At 30.9% G+C, this 21751-nt stretch overlaps 1 protein-coding gene across 2 annotated transcripts; it reads right to left on the bottom strand.

Annotated features, from left to right (window-relative positions):
• Window positions 1-276: 276 nt before the first annotated feature.
• On the bottom strand, window positions 277-21438 carry LOC147810137 (histone deacetylase 9-like). 2 transcript variants are annotated; one of them, XM_087165042.1, is made up of 8 exons: window positions 21371-21438; window positions 20540-20697; window positions 19882-19937; window positions 18475-18562; window positions 11520-11587; window positions 6218-6324; window positions 2681-2757; window positions 277-1190 (listed from the first exon to the last, which is right to left on the bottom strand). In XM_087165042.1, the coding sequence occupies exons 2-7, from the start codon at window positions 20594-20596 to the stop codon at window positions 2723-2725; spliced, it is 411 nt and encodes a 136-aa protein (XP_087021168.1). In that variant the 5' UTR covers window positions 20597-20697; window positions 21371-21438; the 3' UTR covers window positions 277-1190; window positions 2681-2722. The 2 variants fall into 2 exon arrangements, with proteins under 2 accessions (XP_087021168.1, XP_087021167.1); XM_087165041.1 differs by lacking the exon at window positions 277-1190 and having other exon boundaries at window positions 1396-2757.
• Window positions 21439-21751: the final 313 nt, after the last annotated feature.

The raw sequence follows: 21751 nt of genomic DNA, 5'->3' as shown, positions 1-21751 counted from the left end.
ATTGGGTTACCTGTTTAACGACGGTTGTAAAATAAAATCAATTTGTAGAAGTTAGGTACAAAATGTTTAGACTGTAACTTTTTTAGCAGTTGAGAACATAAAAAGTTTTGACAGGCTAACAATTCCGTATTTAACGGTTAATGTTTGGTGTAAAATTAAAACACGTGGTTGTTTGGTCATAAATAAGTGAAAACTATTTTTTGACCTTATCTAACGACAATTTATTTTTTGATCTAACGTAAGGTGGTTCAATAAAAATAACACTGGCACACAACCCTGTACTTTATCTTTCCGGATCCAACCAGTTGACCGCTGCCACCAGAATTTTATTTTGAGAGAGAAATTTTATTGAAACTTTTGTATTTCTGGATCATACGTTGATTAAAACTTGCTTTTAAACTTCTTGTCGCATGAGCAAACGATTTTCTACTATAGCGCCTACTTTTGAATAAAAAAATAAAAAAAACAATCTTGTGTTTCGTAGGTCAGAACTCAGCTAAAATTTGATTCGCTTATAACCGTTTTTTAACTGTGATGGCTAACAAAAATTTTTGTCGAAAATTTTGTTTGACAAAATACGTAAAGAAGGAAACTATCAGTTTTATTTAAAATTTTAAATCTAATTATGTCATAAAAGTGCTTATTTTTCTATTCAAGGAAATTGTATAAAATATAGTGTATATTAGGTATTCATTTTTCTGGGTTACTTTTTAGTTTGAAGTTGTTTATTAACTGTATCGTGAAATATGTTTTCAGGGTTTAAATTTAACTGCAGGATATGAAATAATTGACAAAATGGATTAAAATTAAACTTTGGTTGGTTGGTGTCGTATCCTCTATAGAATCATATTTCATGGTGTGCTTGAATAGTTTTGTTATTTCTAAAAAAATACCTTAATCGGCTAATACCTTTGGGTGGTAGGAGGGAAATAAAATACCTCCCGCGGACCAACAGGCAGAAGTCCAACCTCTTCGTAGGCTCTGGCAACCCCCCTCCTCATTTCAAATTAAACTTTACTTACAGAATAAGCAGAAAGCATCTTTCTTTAGTATCTAAACTCATATTAGGAGGTTCAAAATCATTCTGGAATTAATCTCAGTCACACAGATTCCAAATAACGAACTAGATCCAATTTTGTCAGGTTGTTTCCTATTTATCAGACTACTGTGAAGAAACATATCCTACAAACCTAAATTACATTACATTATAATAAACTAGAGACAACATTGATATCAAATAATTTAAAGTCCCAAAAAACCAAAAAATTTAAAAAATCTGAAAAAATTAATAACATCTGAAAAGAAATTAAGTTAACGACATTAAAAGCACACAGTACAAGGAAAACGACTTAACAATCACTAAACTAATTAACACAGAGATAAAAAAACATGGGGTGGAAAACTAATTTACATCGGATCAAACCAAGAAAAAAAAATCTGAATAGCAGAACATTAAAAAAAATTCCTCGAAATATCTATCAAACACATTAAAAACACTTTAAGAAATTGTAAAAAATAAATAAATAAATAAAAAGGTTGAAAAAAATTGTAAAAATATACATACTTTTTTATTAAATAATGGAAATATTATAAAAGTGAACCCAGTGAAAGATGAAAATCAAGCATAAACAAGATAATATAAACAAAAAGGAACAAAAACAACGAACACAAATTTCATTCGATGCACAGAAAGAAAAATGCTACCATTAAAAACATAAACAAGATCACACACACTGGAACGAAATCGAAGAAACATTAGGAAAAAGTGGTATACCAATTAGAAAAACAAAACACCCATTCATAAAGCTAAAAAAAAAAAATTGGGAAAAGAAACATTGGAGAGAAAAATTATCCAAAAAAATAAATAAATTAACCATTGAAAAAAAAACGAACAGAGATTGTAAATGAAAAGCCAACACGCATTGGAAGTGAAAACCAAACACACATCTGCATGAAACCCAACCACAAACTAACATAAAAGTGAAAAACGTCTTAAAAAATTCATCTATTTGAAAAACACTAGAAAACAGAGTGAAAAGAAGAATAGAGAAAAGGGTGGAAAAATTGGATTAAAGATTTGGATCAATTGGACTGGAGAATCATGAAGTATGGAGAAAGTAAAATAAAAAAATAAAATAAAAAAGAAATGAATAAAGGAAACATAACTCGAACAAACAGAGATCTAATACTAATATAAAAATTAATAGATATAATAATTAGAATTTGAAAACGGAAATAAAATAAAATGAAATTCGTCGCTTGTAATTCGAATAAAAAGAAAAAGGAAATACGTCAAAAATCCGATGAAAAAAATTAGAATAATGGATAAAAGCGTTCGATGTCGAATGTTGTTAAAACGGAATGAACAAAATTCGCCGCATGTAAAAGCGGGCAAATCTCGAACGTATGTTGCGAGCGGCACGCTGGAACGAAAATGTGCTAGTCGTCGGAAAAAAGAAAAACCCGAAATAAATTAATTCTGTTTCATATCCAAAGAAAAAAATGCATTAAAGCCACTTTACCTCATTCCAGCAATAAATGTGCGTGTACTTCCAGTATCGCACCAAGCATAACTCAGGATAAATAAATGTCTTACCTTACAAGTGTGAACTTACCTATCAACATAAGTACAAAAAGAACGCCCTTCAAAAAGTCTTTTTAAAGTTAAATTAAAACTTACCAATACTTTTTAGTTACTTTATATTGATTCATTTCATGAATGTTAGACACATAAATACTGAAGTTTATCTTCTGATTCTAGTTAGGAAAAATGAAGAAAATTAAATTCTATTCATAATGGCAAATCATAATATTGAATTGCATTTATTAATACTCATTCATTTAAGAAAAATAGTTTGTTCCTTATGCATAGCAATTTACTTAAACAAGATATATTTAAACATTGAAAGTAAAAAACATATTTACAGCAACGATTGTTTTGAAAAATACTTTGAAATGTGTAGTCTATTGCGATGTATTATAGCAGTCGTGAAACTTCTCAGCACCTTTGTTATCATTTGTAAACTTAATAAAGTTTAAAATAAAACATTGAAGTAATCTTTCATAGTCTTGAATTTTAATTATTTAATGTATTCATAGGAATCAAATCGTTTATAATAAATTGTATTCACATAGCAGAGCTACCAACATAGTTTCAAAGAAGAAAGTAAAAAAGGACCATCTTGTAGTTAAAAATATAACTTAAGAGGAAAATGTATATTTAAAACCATTTACATTCAGTTACTACAGCAAATCATTTAGTCAAGTCTATTTTTTTTTTTTGTAAAATGTTGCTTAAACAGGATTGATTAACAAGGGAAAGACTCGATTTGAGAAATTCACAATGTAAGGAAACGTGGTTTAATAGAAGCATAGCTTGAGGGTGCTCACCTCTTAAAATTACCTCCAAAGAAAAGAATTTTAAAATGTAAGCGTTCCTTATACGAGGGTTGCTATTTATATTTCTAGCCTTGGCAACAGTAAGTGTTGCTAGGCCACCGCAGACGATTTCAATCGAAAGTTTGATATTTTTCAACATAAATTCAGCAGACAATTTACCATTATAGCTTCATTTGTGCTGTTGACAGTAAATTGAATCGTGAACATTTTCGTGCCATTATTTTTCATAACTTTCGACGTGGATTGTCAAGACAAGAGTGCTTCGATGAACTTAATTCTTTATTCAGCGATAAAGCGCCATCCTACAGCACTGTAAAAAATTGGTATAACGAATTTAATCGTGGTCGATGTTCGATCCAGGACGAATCCCGTGCAGGTCGTCCAAAATCCGTTGTTGTGCCAGAAAAGATCGATGCTGTGCGTGAACTGATAAAGCAAGATCGTCATGTGACATACCGTGAGATAGAGGAGTCTTTGGATATTAGTATGACTAGCATCAATAAAATATTGCATGAACATTTGAGCGTAAAAAAAATTTGTTCGCGTTGGATCCCGCATAATCTGACAAACGCTCAAAAAAAGGCTCGTGTCGAATGGTGCAAGGAAATGTTGGAAAAATACGTTCAAGGCACATCAAAGGCTGTGTATAACATCTACACAGGTGACGAATCATAGATCTATGCATATGAGCCGGAAACAAAACAGCAATCAACTGTATGGGTCTTCCAAGACGAGGCAAAACCAACAAAAGTTGTTCGAGGAAGAAGCACATCGAAACAAATGATTGCCTGTTTCTTCGGCATTAACGGTCATGTGGCAACAGTGGCGTTAGAGCAACGCAGGACGATCAATTCTGAATGGTACACGACCATTTGTTTGCCAGAAGTCATCGGAGAAATTCGAAAAAAGCAGAGGAACAGGTGAATCATTCTTCATCATGACAATGCGAGCTCTCACACATCGACTCAAACAAAGGCATTTCTGATGGAGCGAAAGAAGAACTGATGGGTCATCCGCCGTACAGCCCTGATTTGGCACCCAATGACTTCTTCTTATTCCCACACATCAAAAATAAACTACGTTGACAACGATTTTCGACTCCCGAAGAAGCTGTTGATGCATTCAAAACGCACGTTTTGGAGTTACCTCAATTGAACTGGAAAAAGTGCTTTGAAAATTCGTTCAAACGCATGCAAAACTGTATTGATCATCATAAAGAATATTTTGAAAAACAATAAAGCCAATTTCGATCCTATATATTTGTTTTTTCATTATTGGGCTAGAAATATAAATAGCAACCCTCGTAATCTAGCTACTCTTACTTCTACTGCAGCTCTATGTCTGAGAACTTCACAAGTTTAATAAGTAAAAAGTTTTCCTGATCACCACAAGCAGAATTATCATTAGGTAATATTTTTACCATTTTTCGACTAGTTAGGGTGTTTAAATTTTAACTGGAGTATTGTGTGAGATGACAGTATAAGTATCAAACGTTTTCTATAACGTTCAGCTATAATCAAAATGTTACTAGCTATTTCAACGACCAAAAGATCTTTATGCCCATCGAAATTTCCATTACTTTTCAACAAGCTATTGAGCTCAAAATGTAATTTAGTGCGTGATGTTAATAATCCAATTTGATATTATTCAATTCCTATTATTAATTCACACTCTTGTTCAATTGTTCAATAAAATACTTTTTTATTCATCCACTCAAGTGTTCAAATACATTTTTTTCAAACTTGTAGTGGATGATGACACTTGAAGTGAATGCAGTTTTTTCAAATATTAATTCATTCATTACATTTAGTTAGGAAATTTTTTTAATTATTTAATAAAAAGTAAGTAAAATAAAAACATTTTTGTTGACCTAAGTAAGAATTGAGTTCAATTTTTTTATATTACTTTTTTTAAAAAATAATGTTAGTAAAATTAATGGCACTACTTTAACTAAACTTAATTTTTAAGTAAGAACTCACAAAGAAAATTACAGACATCAAACTAAAATAAAAAGTTTAAAAAATTATTTTCTAAAATGTTTTAAATTGGAAAAATATTTTGATTTTTGTTAGACCTAAAATGGGTAACGAATCTTAACCAACACAGGGCGCATTATTAAAGTCATTGCCGGCGGACCATGCGATACTGGAAACAGCGCCCTAAGCTTTAGTTTGAAAAAAGAAGCTGGATCAAGAAGATATCAATATTAACTTCTTTTTCTTGAATTGTCTCACTGATATTGTCATAACGCTGTGTAAAATAGCTTTTTATATTTTACATACCACAAAAATATAAAATCAGTTTCAACTCTAAATGTTGATTTAAACATATGAACAAGATGAATAACAATTAGCCTCATTCATTGTTAAAAAAGAAAGTCGTTAGTTTAATTCATGAGAATATCACCTCAAGTATTCTAAAATAAATATCTATTATAGGTAATATTTATTATAGTAAATATTTATTATAGTCAATATTTATTATAGTCAATATTTATTATAGTGAATATTTATTATAGTCAATATTTATTATTGGTAATATTTCTTATAGTCAATATTTATTATAGGCAATATTTATTATTGGTAATATTTCTTATAGTCAATATTTATTATAGGCAATATTTATTATAGGCAATATTCAATATAGGCAATATTTTAAATAAGCATAATCTTTTATGACTAACAAATATCAAATCGTAAACATTAAAATTTATTTTTTTCGCTCTAAAGTGGACTCAAACAGTGTCCGATTCTTTAAAATAAACTATTCTTGTGGTTTTATTTTCAATAGAAATTACTGAAAAAGAATTTTGACTCACTGTCATTAGGGACTATGTCGATATTAGACATTATGTAGCAACAATACTCAATATTTTTTGATCCATGTATTTCTTTCATCATTGTTAGATCACTTGCTTGTCGAAATCTGAAATCCGTAAAGGAAACTATGAAATCTAATTAAAACGTGAGTAAAAGTATAGTTATATGCTTTCATAAATTGAAAATAAGGACCTAAAGTTCTTAACAAAAAGAAAGCGTAATTATTTTAATGGAAAAAGTTCAATTAACGTGTCTGCACTAGGGAAAAAAAGTTAAATTTGTCTCAAATTGTCAATAGTGAAAAGTGCTCTTCTTAAATTGAGGATGAGATTTATTTTGATGTTTTAAAATACTTGTTTTTAAACTTTATAAAATATTAGTCGGGGACCAGCTGGTTTGGCTTTTAAAGAAGTAGAATTTCAAATATTTCGAGATTTAAAATCAAAAAGTAAACCAATTTGTAAGCATAAAAACAGTTATTGTTCAAGTGTGAGGGGATTTTAATTTCTGCCTCGTTTAATTTCTTGCTTGATCTTATGGTATTGTGATCAATTTGTTATTAAAATGTTTAGTACAACATATGCTAACATTAAAAAAAAACATACGCCAGTAATATCAATGGCGTCTTGATAAAAAATAAAATTATCAACCTTCCCAAAATCAAACTGCGCACTTCTTTTATTTATTAATTACCAGTATGGGGTGAAAAAAAAAGCATCAATAAATCTGTAATGAACAACACTGCAAAATAGTTCAAAAAATTTTCCCACAAATACCGACGTAAACAACGAAGTTAAAATAATTACAATGCTTTTTTTTATTTATAATTATTTGTTGACTCTTATTTCGTTTACATTATTAGCTTAAGCAAAGCTGATTTTTAGCAGTTAATCCTCTCAAAATAAAGGCTAACTTTATTCAGCATCATCTGACATATCTATTCACATAATAAATCTATTATAAAAATGTACAGTATTGTTGCAGCTGTAATCTGCACCAAATGAAATCTGCACTGCTGTAATCTGCACTCTAAAATACATTGTACCTATATAAAAGTATATTTGGTATCTATCAAAACTTCAACTATTACCATAATACCAGTAGTGACCATTGCCAAACATAGGTATCATTGATGTCAATAATAGCATGCCGACGGTGCCTCGTAATAAATAAATACATTTTCTGTACATAGCATATCTTTATGTCATTATTTATTATAAAAATTAATTCAGCATCTTTGACATCAATAATAGTTTGCTAATTTTTTTATGCTCGCTTAAACGACATTTCTACTGTTTTTTTTTTGCCTTTTAGTACATTTATTATTGTACTTTAATTAGTAATTTGCCAAAATTAGTTATTCTTGGCGTCCATAATTAAATTAGTGCTTTTTATGTTTATTCCTCAGTGAATTAGTTCCATGTTTCCAATAATTTTGTATTTTAGTACAAAACTTAAGCTTTTATTTCAATTAGCCTCAATTTTAAATTGTTTAGTCTTGTAAAATCACGGTTTAAAAGCATAATTATAAACAAAATAAACGCTTGTTTTCAAATAATCTTAGAAATAATAATTTGGTGGTGTAGTTTGCTTATTCACATTAATCACACAGATAACCTGTCATAACAATTAAAATATAAGTAAGTATAACTGGAAGCTCAATAAACAACTTTTTTATGATTAGAGCAATAAGCTATAATTTATCTTTAAAATATTTGAAGAAACTAAATCCTCCACAGCTTATTTTAAAACACTGGCTTCCACTAAGTCTATGAGAAAATTTTGTTCTTAAAAGTCTCTGTATTTAAAATGTAATTTTAAAAAATCAAAAATCGGGCTTCGTAATTAAGCTTATAATCTTACTTATTTAGATACATTTTTAATCTCGTATTTTTACAGCTGCTCACCGTATACCCAAAATACGGCATAGAGACACACAAACAGACACTCAAATTTTAAATTTAATTTTATGTATAGATTTGCTGCTTTTCTTGGCAACTCCAACATATTAGGTTAAATAAAACACATTTTTAGCAGCCCATCTAGTAGACGATCGTAGATTGTCCTTGTAGACGATCTTTTATAGTACCCCTAATAGATCCATATCTCCATTTTGTTTTGTAGTACAAAACTGATATTTTTCATTTCAATTACCGTCGCACCATTATAAAAAGACGTTTCAAAATGGTAACAAATATAAACACGATGGTTTCAAATAACCTTAGAAATATTAAATTTGCGATGTAGTTTGCTTATGCTACCATCATTACGTTAATCAATCAGTTAACCTTGCATAACTAATAAAATATATTTAATAATAACAGAACACGCAAATAACATCTTTTTTGATTAAAGGCATAACATAAAAAACATAACTGATGAAGTCTTTAAAATATTTGAGAAACTCAATCGTCTATTGCCTATTGAAAACAATGGCTTCAGTATTATCTGGCATAATACTGGTAACTCATGATAGTGAAAATTTACCAAAGTCAAGCTACTTTGTCCTGTACTTACATCTTATAAAACTGCAAAGTACTGGTGTCAATAAATGTTATGGCAGAATTTTATGGTATCCCGTAACGAATGAATACATTTTCTCCATCAATTTACATTTTTAGTACATAGCTAATTTTTTTAAATTTCAATTAGTACATATTTCCAAAAATAAGTAAGCATCATTGACATCAATATTATTTAACCGATTTTTATAAACGAATTAGTACCATTTTCTGATTAGTTTTTCCTATGACTTATTTTTTTATTTCAAATTGTAACGATTACCAAAATTAATTATCATTGACGTCCATAATAATTCCGGCATTGTACTTTCTCTTCAACGAATTTGTACTATTTTTCCCTTAATTTAGCCTTTTATTTCAATTACCATTGATTTTTAATTATTTATTTTTGTTAAAACCCGTTTTAAGAGTATAACTATAAATAAAATAAACTCGTAGTTTCAGATAACCATGAAAATATTAATCAGGTGACGTAGTCTGCTGATGCAAGCAAGATCACGTTCATCTTTCAGATAACCTGGCATAACGAATAGAAAAATAAGTATTGCAGAACGCGCGATAAACAAGTTTTTTTTGATTAGATCTATAAGCTAACAAACACTACTGGTGTTATCTTTAAAATATATGACAAAACTGAATCGTCTATAGCTTACTATAACAAAGGCTTCCGCTAAAGTCAATGAGAAAATTCCATTTCTTAAATGTCTCTGAATTTAAAAATCAAAAATCGAGCTTCGTAAAAAGCACAAAATATGGTTTCGTAATCTTACCCGCAATTACAAATACAGATATACATACACACGCACAAATAAATTCTTTATTTTATTGTATGCAAAGATAAAACAATGAATTTCAATTGTAAGGTTTTTTTTCACCAAAACGAAACTAACATTAACTGATTTTTTTCTTTCTTTTAGTTAAAAAAATAAACGGATTTGAACAGCAAATAATACATTTTCAAGCAAAATTCATTGTTAAATGGCACTTTTCAAGAACTAAAAGAAGTGTAACCAAGCAAATGAGTTTTTACGTTAAAAAGTTAAAATCAGTCTTAGCATTTATTCGACTTGGTGATTAAATTTCATTATTTACTGAATTGGTAAAAAAAAATGGACTTTAGCTGCCTACCAGTTATACACCGAAGAGCCATTACATTATGACCACCCTGCTAATAACATGTAGGACCACCTTTAGCTCTCAAAACTGACAGCACCCGCCGAGGCATTGATTCCACAAGGTGCTGATAGGTATTCTGAGGTATCTGGTACCAAGCGCTCACCAACTGGTCCTGCAATTCCCTCACATTACGAGGGGGTAGCGTGGCAGCACGAATTTGGTTTTCCAAGTAGGACCCCAAATGCTCTATTGGATTAAAGTCAGGTGAATTTGGGGGCCAAGACATGACTTGAAAGTCACTGGAATGTTCCTCGACGATTCGACCCTTATGACATGGTGCATTATCCTGTTGGTAAACACCATCCCCCGCAGAAAAAACTGTTGCCATAAATTGGTGAACCTGGTCTGCAACTATGTTTAAATAGCTTACAGACGTCAGGGATTGTTCTATGAGGATTATGGGTCCTAATGTGCCCCATAAAAACATTGTTCCTGGGCTAGAAGCCATGAAAACCTGGGCGAGCCCATTGTTATAGATGAAGAGTGGTCATAATGTAATGGCTCTTCGGTGTATTTGATTTTTGTAAGCCCACATGAAAGATTTTTCCTTTTCCTAATATTGAGACCCTTGTTTAAGTCAAAAATATTATTTATTTACAGAGCTCAAAAAAATAAAAGGAGCACCTGAATATTTTTTGATCTAATGATCGGATCTTTTAAGATCTAAAACTGAATCTTAATGGTTCGAGGAGAGGAGTGGGTTTCAGATATGCCAATTAATTAGATCAGACTATACTTTAGGTAACGAAATAAAACACAAAGTGTCACTCTGAATATATCTTTTTTATTCGACCTTCAAATTATAGACGGTAGACAAAATCTGGAAAATATGTCGGATTTTAAAATATCGACTTTTTTAAAATTCAATTTCTCAACTACTCTTCGACCAATTTCGCTCAAATTTTACATTTTGCCATGTAAAATTATGTTCTTTAAAATGATGGCGAAAATTGTACATGACAAAAGTTGTTTGACACTAATTAAATAGTATAATAAAAAAAAACAATAAATATATATTGAAATATACTTTTTAGCATGCAATTAACTTCGGATAAACTAATTTTTTAGCTGCGTTCAAATTTTTTTCAATTAGCTTAAAAAGTTTTCGAGTTACGGCGAAATGCACAAGAAATAAAATTAAAATAAAGGGATTTAAACTTAGAACCACTCTCTGACCAAACTATGGGGACCATGTTTCCTAGATTGCAGCTACTCCCTTAATTTTTGGATCAGAAATTCGGATTCATCTGAAAAAGATCGATTTATATAGAAAAGAATACCTTTTTGTGTCGGATTTCGTAACTTTAAATATCGTATGAACTAATTAATTAGCGTATTTTAAATAATCACTTTGAACCTCTAAGATTAAGTTCTAGAACGTGAAGATCTCATCAAAAGTTATTCTGGGTGGTCCGTTTATTTATTTGTTTGGCGCTCTGCATATATTTAAATATTTTTAAGGACTTTTGCATTAAATATATTGCAATTTTGTTAAAAATTATTTTAATAAACGAAAAATTGTCGTTGACTGTAGTAACACATTATGAATTTATAAATTCATTCACTTGCCCATAAATAAAGTCACTGCTGTTAATATACTTACTCGTTTTTAATAAGCTTATTCACTGATCTTAAAGCCATCCACCCCTTGTTTGTTGAATGGAAATGATCCTATCTGGAAAATGCAAAAATTACATGAAATTGTGCTTTTTCTGCTGTAACATTATTAAAACTTTTGCAACAAGAACTCTAATTATAAGGAAAGTTAACATAACAATATTTTATTTCTTTATATTTTATTTTGTAACCGTCGTTGAACAGGTGACCCAAAATTTGGGTTTACGGCTAGTCAACTCCATAGACTTTTAATTTTAAACCCAATCAATAAGATAATGGAACTCCTGGATCAAGTATGGGTAGAAATTTGCCTTTATCTAGGACTTTTGGATGGAACTAACCCGCATTGATGGAACTAACCCCATGAGAACCTCCCATGTTTAGCCTGGCCGCAAGAGGACTCTAACCCGTGATCCGTGTACCACTGAGGATATTTCACGTCAGCACTGTGGTTGGTGCAAGCTGGATGCGGAATTCGTTACAAGTCTTAATTAAAAAAGAGGGAAAAAGTAGGAAATGTAATGATATAATAAGCATTTCGAATCACAAAATTAAGTAAAAATTAAATAATAAATTCACGACCTTCTTATTTAAAAAAAAAACACTAGTTGTTAAAAAACAAGAACTAGAAGAGGAAGCGATTAGAGGATGTTAACCCAGAAGAGATGGTTTAATATGCTTTGAATTGATTTTTCAATTTTTGGCTGATAAATTAAGCAAAAATTTTGTGGGCGTTACCTAATGTTTAAAACTTAACGTTAAAAACGTTTACCTAAAACTGGAAAATGTCTGAAAGGAAAATTCAATTTTTTGGTTTGCCTTGCGTGAAAATAATCTTAATCTTTTTCTCGCCATATTTTTGTCAGGTTGAGTAACTATTAAGGAACAGAAACAAAAAGACAAATTATTAGATTTAAAGACTAATTTATATCACGTGTTTTCTGAGCCAAAAGTAAGCTAAAACTCTTTATAGCCGTGTTTTATTTTGTAATGGGAGGCAAGCTTCAACTTTATGACCAAAATACCTAATACTTATTTTGGATGTAACCTTTTTTGGAGAATGGACTACTAATTTTTTTATGACTTAATGTTTGAAGGAGAAATTTGAGTTTGTGGCTTGTAAGTAAAAAATTGGCTAAAAGTTTTTAAACATTATTTTTTTAGAGGGTAAGGTAAGATTTCCTGAATATGGAATAAAGCATAAATGCAGAATTGAATTTTAGGTTAAAATTTTGCTAACTTGTTTCGGCGTTGTAAAGTTAAAATGGGCTAATGATTTCCATCTATCGTGGGCACATAAGTTTTTTAATAGGATCAAAACTTGAAGGCAATATTAACTCTTTTGTTACGGTAACCTGCTCTGCTGAAGTACCACCAAATAATACAACACACCAAGAAATGTGCACATTTCACGTTACAATTCGTATTACACTATACTTTTATACCTAACTAATATTTCACTCTTAAATATAATAAATAGAAACTTGTTAAATATTACGCCCTAAGACGCGATGGCTCAGGGCTAGAGCGTTCGCCTTCCAATCAGGTGAACCGGGTTCGAATCCCGGCAACTGCTAGTCGATATGAATTCCACAACCAGCTTGCACCGAAAACAGTGCTGACGTAAAATATCCTCAGTGGTAGACGGATCACAGGTTAGAGTTCCTTTGCCGTTAGGCTTACCGTGGAAGGCTCTCGTGATCTTCCTCTCCTTGTAACGTAAATGTGGGTTAGTTCCATCAAAAAGTCCTTCACGAAGGCAATTTTCTCCCTACACTTAATCCAGGAGTTCCCTCGTCTTCCGGATTTGGTTCAAAATTGCAAGGCCACGTAGTTGAACATCAGTAGTCATAAACCCAAAAATTAGTTCGGCAGTTCAATGACGGTTATAAAAAATATATTATGCCATTTCAAATGTAAGGAAATAAAAAGAATATAAAAATGTAAGGAAAAATGAAGGGGGAAGACGCTGGATACCCTGGATTGCGTGAAAACCGGTTCTGTTTTCTAGTGGACAAATTCTGAATTACACTTCAATAGTAAAAAAGAATGACCCTACCATATTGGCGAATTGTTGTTAATTTTACAAACAAAAGCAATTTAATAATATTGGATTCAATCAGCCTTATTCAGATCCAATGAAATACTATTTTTCCTTTTATAGGGATTTTTTTTAAATATTTCCCTAAACATAGGGATATTTCAGTAAACGTAAAAAAAAAAAAAAAAAAAAAACGAGAAAATTTTAATTTATTCGGGAGAGCGAGAGAATCACGCGAATTCCAGTAGTCTTCCCTAAAAATCCAGTAGGGTTGCTGGAAAAAAACGGACTACTTTGAATAACTTTTGACACAATGATCGGATCTTCACGGTCAAGGACCCAAACACAATTTTAGAGAAGGTGACCTCGAATATACTAATTAGAGCAGACAATATTTTAAGTTACGAAATCAGACATAAAAACGCGCTTTCTCCGAATAAACATACCTTTTTTTCAACGGATTCGCGTTTTTGACACCCAAAATAAAAATATTTTTATTATTTTTAATTTTTGTAAATATTTGATATTTTTTATTATTTTATTAAATGATAGTTGAAAAGATTCTAAATAGTTAGATACATAATATCATACGTAATTTTGCAAAGCAAAATACAAAATTTAAAAGAAATTGGTAAAATAGTTCTTGAGAAATCTAAATAGTTTAAAAGGAGACCAATATTTATAATTTGATTTCTCAGGAACTACACTGGTTATCATAAATTAAGGAAAATTCACAAAAATCGCGATAACTCAAGAAATTACACATGGAATTTTATGAAACTTACCCACAATATACAACACATAGTAAGGTATTAAACAACATAAAAAGAAATTATCAGACATTAATAGTAGTATAGAAATTAGCACATGTATAAAATAAACAAATTGGAAGTATCGGTTTGCAATAGAAAAAGTACCTTTAATATGGAATATGATTGCCTCTAGAAGCAATACAGCACAAACAGCGATGTGTGATGCTTTCAATTATGCGGTCTATCAGTTCAATAGGAAGTGAGAGCCATTGCTCTTGTAAAGCAGTTGCAAGCGTGGCAAGGGTCTGAGGGGGCGGATTGATGGCAGATACACGCCTCCCTAGAGCATCCCAAACGTGCTCGATAGGATTCAAGTCCGGGGATCGAGCTGGCCACTCCATGCGAGTAATTGTTTCCTGTTGAAGATAATCATCAACAATGCGAGCTCTGTGTGGTCTTGCATTATCGTCCTGTAACAGGAAGCAATCACCAATTGCCCGGCATATGGGCGCACATAAGCATCAAGGATGTTGTCTCGATAAACCTGAGCATTCACGGTTCCCCTTGGAAAGACATGGAGGTATGTGCGCCCTCCTAAGGATATGCCTCCCCAAACACAGACACTGCCTCTTCCGTATGCATCTCTTTCACGGATGTTTGATGGATGATAACGGGTCCCAGGTTCTCTCCATATCAAATAAGGTCTACTGTCACTTTCTAGACTAAACCTGGACTCATCCGTAAAGAGAACAGGCCTCCATTGATCTGACGTCCAGTGGACATGTTGTCGGGCCCACTGCAAACGGTCTCTCCTATGGCGTGATGTGAGCGGCACGCAAATGGCTGGTCGTCTCGCATACAGACCACCTTCGTGGAGCCTTCTGCGCACAGTTGACGTTGACACCAACCTTCCGGTGGCTGCAGCAAGAGAGGATCTAAGATGTGTCGGAGTAGCGGTTCTATTCCTGCGTGCACTTAATGTCAAATATCGGTCATCGGCACTGGTCGTAACAGTTGGCCGTCCTTGACTGAACCTCCTAGATGCCGAATCTGTGGTTTGAAATTGCCTCCAAAGTCTATGAACCACAGATGGACTCACATTTAGCCATCTGGCCACTTCTGATTGACTCTGCCCTGCCTCTAGTCTCCCGATGGCTCTCCATCGTAGTTCTTCAGGCAAATGATGCCTAGAGGTCATTATTACGAATTGGCTATCTCAGATTTTCAATGTCGCAATCACAGTAAAATTTGTGTGCTTTCTCTCAAACTTGGACTTTTATGCTCCAGGCAGATGACGTAAGCCGAGTGCAGCGCCACTAATTTGCATATTGCAATTTTACTCAGCTACTCTTAGTGGACAACATATGCAAATTTTGCACGGTTTGGCTTACTTTTGAAAGAGTTATCGCTATTTTTGTGATTTTTCCTTAATTTATGATAACCAGTGTATATTCAGCCCCGATTTCGCCCAAATGTTTTGACATGTAAAATTACAACCTTTAAAATGATGTAAAAATTGCATACCTTACAATTCAATTTCCGACTATTAATAAGTAAAGTTGAAAAATAAAACATTAAAAATTTACCAACATTTATATTTTACTAGGAATTATCCTTGGAAAAACGAATTTTATATTTGTGAGCAAATTTTTTTAAAATCACTTAAAAAGTTTTTGAGACATGCGAAATATACAAAAAGTGAAATTAACATTAAAGGGTCCAAAATTTGGGTCGCTCTCCTGACCAAACTATCAGGACCATATTTCCTGGGCTGCGGCTATAATACGAATCCGTTAAAAAAAGGTATTTTATTTCAGAGAAAGTGCATTTTTATGTCTGATTTTGTAACTTAAAATATCGTCTGCAATAATTAATTAGCATATTTGAGAACACAGCCCTCAAACTGTTAAGTCAACTCAAAAAGTCAAGTTGGCGAAAATGAATTTTTAGCGCGCAAAAAAGCTTTTTTGAAAGTGTCCTCGTAGGAGCAAACATTGCAGGATAAAATCTTAAATTTCGTTGCAAAATATTAGTTACTTTTTAAAGTTAAGAAAAAGCTATTTTAGCCGTGATTTTTACTTTGGTTGCAATTTTCTTCCTGGTTAACGAGTTTCTTAAGGTTAATAATCGTCTACAAGGGTTCAACGTTTCGAGGCAAAACTCAGACTTGAAGTTTCTAGGTCAAATATTAGCTAACACTTGCCATAAAATTGTTACTTACAGTTTTTTTAATAGTTTAACGTATGGATTAACGATGTATTAAAAAGACTATAAATATGGAGTCAAAATTCAAACTTGTGGTTTTTATTGTTAGAAATTAGATAGAACTTGTGCTTTTTAGGAAAATTTTTTCGTTTTTTAGGGATGCAATTTTTTTCTGATGATTTAACGTAGAAGTGCCAACAAACTACTCACGAAAGTAGTAAAGTGGTAGGCAGACCCATATAAATATTAGAATTTTAAAATTTGAGTTAGTTTTTCCTACTTAAAAAATCCCTTGTCAGAGATGCCAACTGCTCCGGACACGCCAAAATAATTTTAAAAAAACGGTAAATAATTACAAAGTTAATTTTGAAAATATTTGACTATTTTTGATTGCTTTTTAAAAGGTATAGCATGACATAAGTACTATAACTTGGTGAGTTATATAAGCCTACGAATTATTTATAAATAGTGGTGGATAAAAAGCAACTAAATTGAATTAATTAAACCAAGAATCACAATTGATAAACTACCACTTTAAATTATATATTTGCTGTCCGGAGCAAGTTGGCATCTCTGCCTTGTACAAGAGTTAAATACAAGAATTAAATCTGAAATACATCTAGCTTAAAATTTCAATTGTATTCAAACATTTATATTAAAGTGAAATGAGATGCATTTTTCACTAATTCAAAAATAACGAAAGAAAAGTTAACTATTATGATGCACTGTAAAATCGAATTTAGAAACAAACATTTTCATTTTTTTTAAACACACCGTACTTCTGTACAAACTGTAAATAAATAAAGGCACTAAACTATTTGCAACTAGAACTGTCTACAGGTCTTAAAAAGAGTGAATGTTGTAAAAATGAGCTAGTAATAATGTGAAAATAAACTTCAAAAAATGCACTGAACTAGCAGAAGTGTCTAAAAACGCAAAACATGGCTCGTGATAGCTCAGGGGATAGAGCGTTCGCCTTCTAATGAGGTAAACTGGGTTCGAATCTCAGCGATGGTAGGTCGATACAAGTTTCGGGTCCAGCTTGCGCCAACCACAGTGCTGGCTTAAAATATTCTCAGTGGTCGCTCGCGTCTGGCTAACCGTGGAATGTTTTTGTGGCTTTCCTGGCCATGTAATGCAAATGCGGGTTAGTTCCCTCAAAATGTCCTCTACGAAGGCAAATTTCGCTCAATACTTGATTTCGATCAATACTTCGCTCAATATATCCAATATCCAATGCAATAATCGTGGTAAAAATGTCATTAATAACATTACTTTTCGAAAGAGTCATGGAAGCTCAGGGGATAGAGAGTTCGCCTTCCAATGAGGTGAACCGCTTCCGAATCCCAGTGATGGCCGGTTGATACGAACTCCGGCCACAGTGCTGACGTGGAAAATCATCAGTGGTAGACGAATCATGGATTTGAGTCCCCTACCCGTTAAGTTAACCGTGGGAGGTGTTCATGGTTTTCCTCTCCATGTAACGCAAATGCGGGTTAGTTCTATCAAAAAGTCCTCCGCGACGACACATTTCACCCAATACTTGAGCCAGAAGTTCCCTTAGTTTCCGGATTGGGTTCAAAACTTTAAGGCTACGGAATTGAACATCAGTAGTCGCAAACGCAAACTTGGGTCAGCTGTTCAACGACGGTTATAAAGTAAAATAAAAATGTAAAGAAAAATAAAAAAAATGCCGATCTCATCAAAATTCGGGCTTTACTCATATGTTATGTAAACTCATATGTTATAAAAACCAATAAAGTTTATCGCTGAATGATGAGCAGCTTGAATAAACTGTCGATAATTTCAGATTCCCAAAAGTGGTCATAAATAGATGCGGTCGCTAGATAGAGGTGATCTTTCCTGGATGTTTCACTTTTCTTGTTAAAATAAGCACAACAAAGATATTTTTCTAAAACATTAGTTTAACAAACAAATCTTACCCAATCAAGAATGAGTATCTTCTCAAGCTTCAGCTTTTCTCTTAGCTGTTTCGCTGCAATTGCCACAGAATTAAAGAAGCAGTAACCCCTGTAATATTAAAGAATGTTGGTGTAAAAATTTAATCTTAGTTTATAGAGAAGTTTCATTCTGCTTTAATAATATAGAAATATATTAAAAATTTTGAAGGGCAATGTAAATGAAAATGTCTTATTTACTGTTATTTATTTATTTTTTAAAAAGGCTATAACTAGGCTATAGCTTTTTTAAAAATGCTTTAGCTTTGTGAAAGAAAATATTAAAACAATTTCCACAAATATATCCTAGACAGTTTTGAGTATATTTAAATTTAGTAAAACATTGAAAATAGATTGATAAACTAATTAAAATATTGCAATACATTTTTGAACTTTTTATGAGGGCATTAATCACTTTTGCTAAATTTAAAAATTATTTCTGTAGTTACATACTGGATAAAAAAAGTGCATGAACCAAAACATGATGAACTCTCAAAACTATTTACAAAGTAAAGTATTTCAAGATTAATATAAGCTATTTTTAAAAAGTCCACCAGTATCTAGAATTTCTTGACAATTACTGTATTTCTAGTTGAAGTCATAGTCTTGTATGAAATTGCCTTTTTTTTATTTCCTAGAAAGTTTGAGAAACATTTCTGTAAAAAATTCTTTTCATGAAACAATCCCACTGTTTTTCCTGTCTTGAATAGAAGGCTCCATGTGAAAATGAGAATTGCTCTCTTACCCTAATCCCCCTAATTTATTTATTCCCACTTAAATTCAAATTATATTCCCTTTATAATTTTAATTTATGAATTATCCCTTTATTTTAATAGCATTTGTTTTTACGTTAGAGACCAAACTCTTGATTTTTCATGCATGGCATAACTTTTTTTTTATCACTCTGATACTTTTCTCTCTCTCTGGTACTCTTTCTGATACTTTCATGAATAATAATAGACAATAATAGACATGAATAATAGACAATAATTTTAAAATAATTATAAATATTAAAGGTTATTTTATTGTATAGAAAATTTGTACCACGATAAATTATCTTTGTTAGTGTGATGACTGTAATATTGCAACAGGTTAATTAGATATCTGCATATAAATGCATAATGCATTATGCATAATGCATATAAATGCATTTTGGTTAAAGATAAATACAATTGATTTTGGTTAAAGATAAATGCAATTTATTTCTGTTAAAATATATTTTTATTGTAATTTATATATTATTATATTTTTTATAAATTTATATATTTATGTTTTATATATTTTTATATGTTTTATATGTTTTTATATATTTTATGTATTTATATATTTATACATTATTATTATACGATATGCATATATATTTCAATAAAAAGCATTCAAGGAAAAACTTACATTGCTTGTTGATGTTCCGCATGATGTCCAGGAGGGCGGACGATAGCAAAACCATTCTACAAATAAATAAAATATTTTATTGAAAAAAAAGTAGACTATTTGTAGATTTATGTACAAATCTTGTAAAAAAGACTAAACAAAAAATATACTTGGAAAAACATCAATTGATCTTCGAAGCTTCTTATATAAATTATTTTAAAATATCGAAATAAGTATTTCATTTAAAAAGTGCTGTCACCGTTAAATCTGTTACTCTTTTTCCCCAAACTGCTTTAACCAACGGTTTGGTGCTTTTTCCCCTTAGTTAAAATATGTAATGATGAAATTATTTGTGTTACTGCATTTTATTGCTAAAGTCTTCAACTCCTCAGTAAGCTTTGCCCTTTAGGGACTTAAAGTATCCCTAAAAACTTTAGTCTTGGAAAAAAGTAATGTTTGAAGGAAAACGAAATTAAATATGCAAAGAATCAATGTAAGAAAAACAAAATTATTCTTATAGAAGTCATGAACAAATTAATTTGTTGATTTAAAAGATGTAGAAAAGCAAAAATTTTTCAAGGTTACTTATATAGTAACATTTTTCTGTATGATGATTGATAATAAGCTTATCATTGTATTGCATAACTATCAAGCATTAAAATATAGATATTAATAATACCTCTATTTCATCTGTTGCTACTTTCATGGCCAATTCAACAACACATCCAGTAGCCATTCTTGCAGGACTTGCTGTGCGTAGATCATTTCAAGTTGTGTCAGAATCTACACCAATGCCACCACAAGGGAACATCACAAAATTCTTCATTGGAAGATCAGCTGCAATTGATTAAATATTAAACTTTTATTTTTAATTACTATTATCATTAAATTATAAACTTATAAAAGTCATTTGAAGTAAAAGAAAAGTTTCAAATTACATTAAAATTAGATTTTAAAATTTTTTTTAAAATTTCCATTTTAAATTAAAGGGGTAACAAACAATAATTTTAATTAAATAAAATAATTATATTATTCAGTTTCTTAAATTAAAAATCTTTAATTTAATACCTATTTAAACTGAGAAATATATTTCAATGCAGTTAGAAGTTAAGTAGTTCTTTATTAAAAAAAGAAAAGATTTATATTTTAAACTCATATAGTTTGCCGATACAGAATGTTATTAGAGAAGTAAAACAGTGCTTAAATAATTAAGTTTCATCTTTCATTCAATTTTTTATCTCGTTAAGTTAATTAAAGTTAAATATGAACAAGAAATTGCTTGAAACAGACAAAAGAATTGGATGATTTGGTTAATTTTTATTTTAAAATTTAAACTTAATGTATATCTCGGTGAAATTTAAAAACTGTTAAAAAAAGTATTTACAACAATAAACTGTTTAGTTTCACCATATATTGTAATCTAGTTTTAATATAACGTAAAAATTTTTTTCAACCTTTGTATGAATGAATAATCATAAAACTGTTATCAAAACAAAAACCATTTTAATACCTAGTTTGCTGGAATCAAGTTTCGGTCGATTCAAAGGATTGGCCCCAAATAAGAGAGTATATGATTCACTAAACAAGCAAATAAAAATAAAATGTAATATTTTAATAAATTGTAAATTTAGGATTTAATATAAGTTATAAGAATGCACATTAAAAGTTTTTTCAAAGCATACCTATGACAAGACTGGATTTCTTCTAGGTGTTGCTTTCCTGGATCTGACTCTCTGGAAAGAATAAAATAAAAAGCTTTCCTTTAAAAGTTTTTAAACATTGAGAATGAATATGAATTTATTTTATAACATAAAATATTTCCAATTAGAATATATGTCATTAAGTATTACAGAAATTTAATTACATGTAATTGCCTATATTTTGCCTACTT

This window comes from Parasteatoda tepidariorum, chromosome 5 (genome assembly GCF_982258835.1).
Source record: "Parasteatoda tepidariorum strain Cologne lab strain chromosome 5, Ptep-v5.0, whole genome shotgun sequence".
NCBI classification, from domain to species: domain Eukaryota; kingdom Metazoa; phylum Arthropoda; class Arachnida; order Araneae; family Theridiidae; genus Parasteatoda; species Parasteatoda tepidariorum.
Note: the sequence above shows the minus strand (reverse complement) of the source record. Positions and strands in the feature narration are given on the sequence as shown.

Coding starts and splice junctions, on each gene's coding strand:
- LOC147810137 (XM_087165042.1), bottom strand. CDS start 20,596: ATGGCTACTGGATGTGTTGTTGAATTGGCCATGAAAGTAGCAACAGAT. Junction 19,938..20,539: donor TAGCAACAGATGAAATAGAG/GTATTATTAATA, acceptor ATTTATTTGTAG/AATGGTTTTGCTATCGTCCG. Junction 2,758..6,217: donor CGACATAGTCCCTAATGACA/GTGAGTCAAAAT, acceptor TTTCCTAACTAG/AATCAGAAGATAAACTTCAG.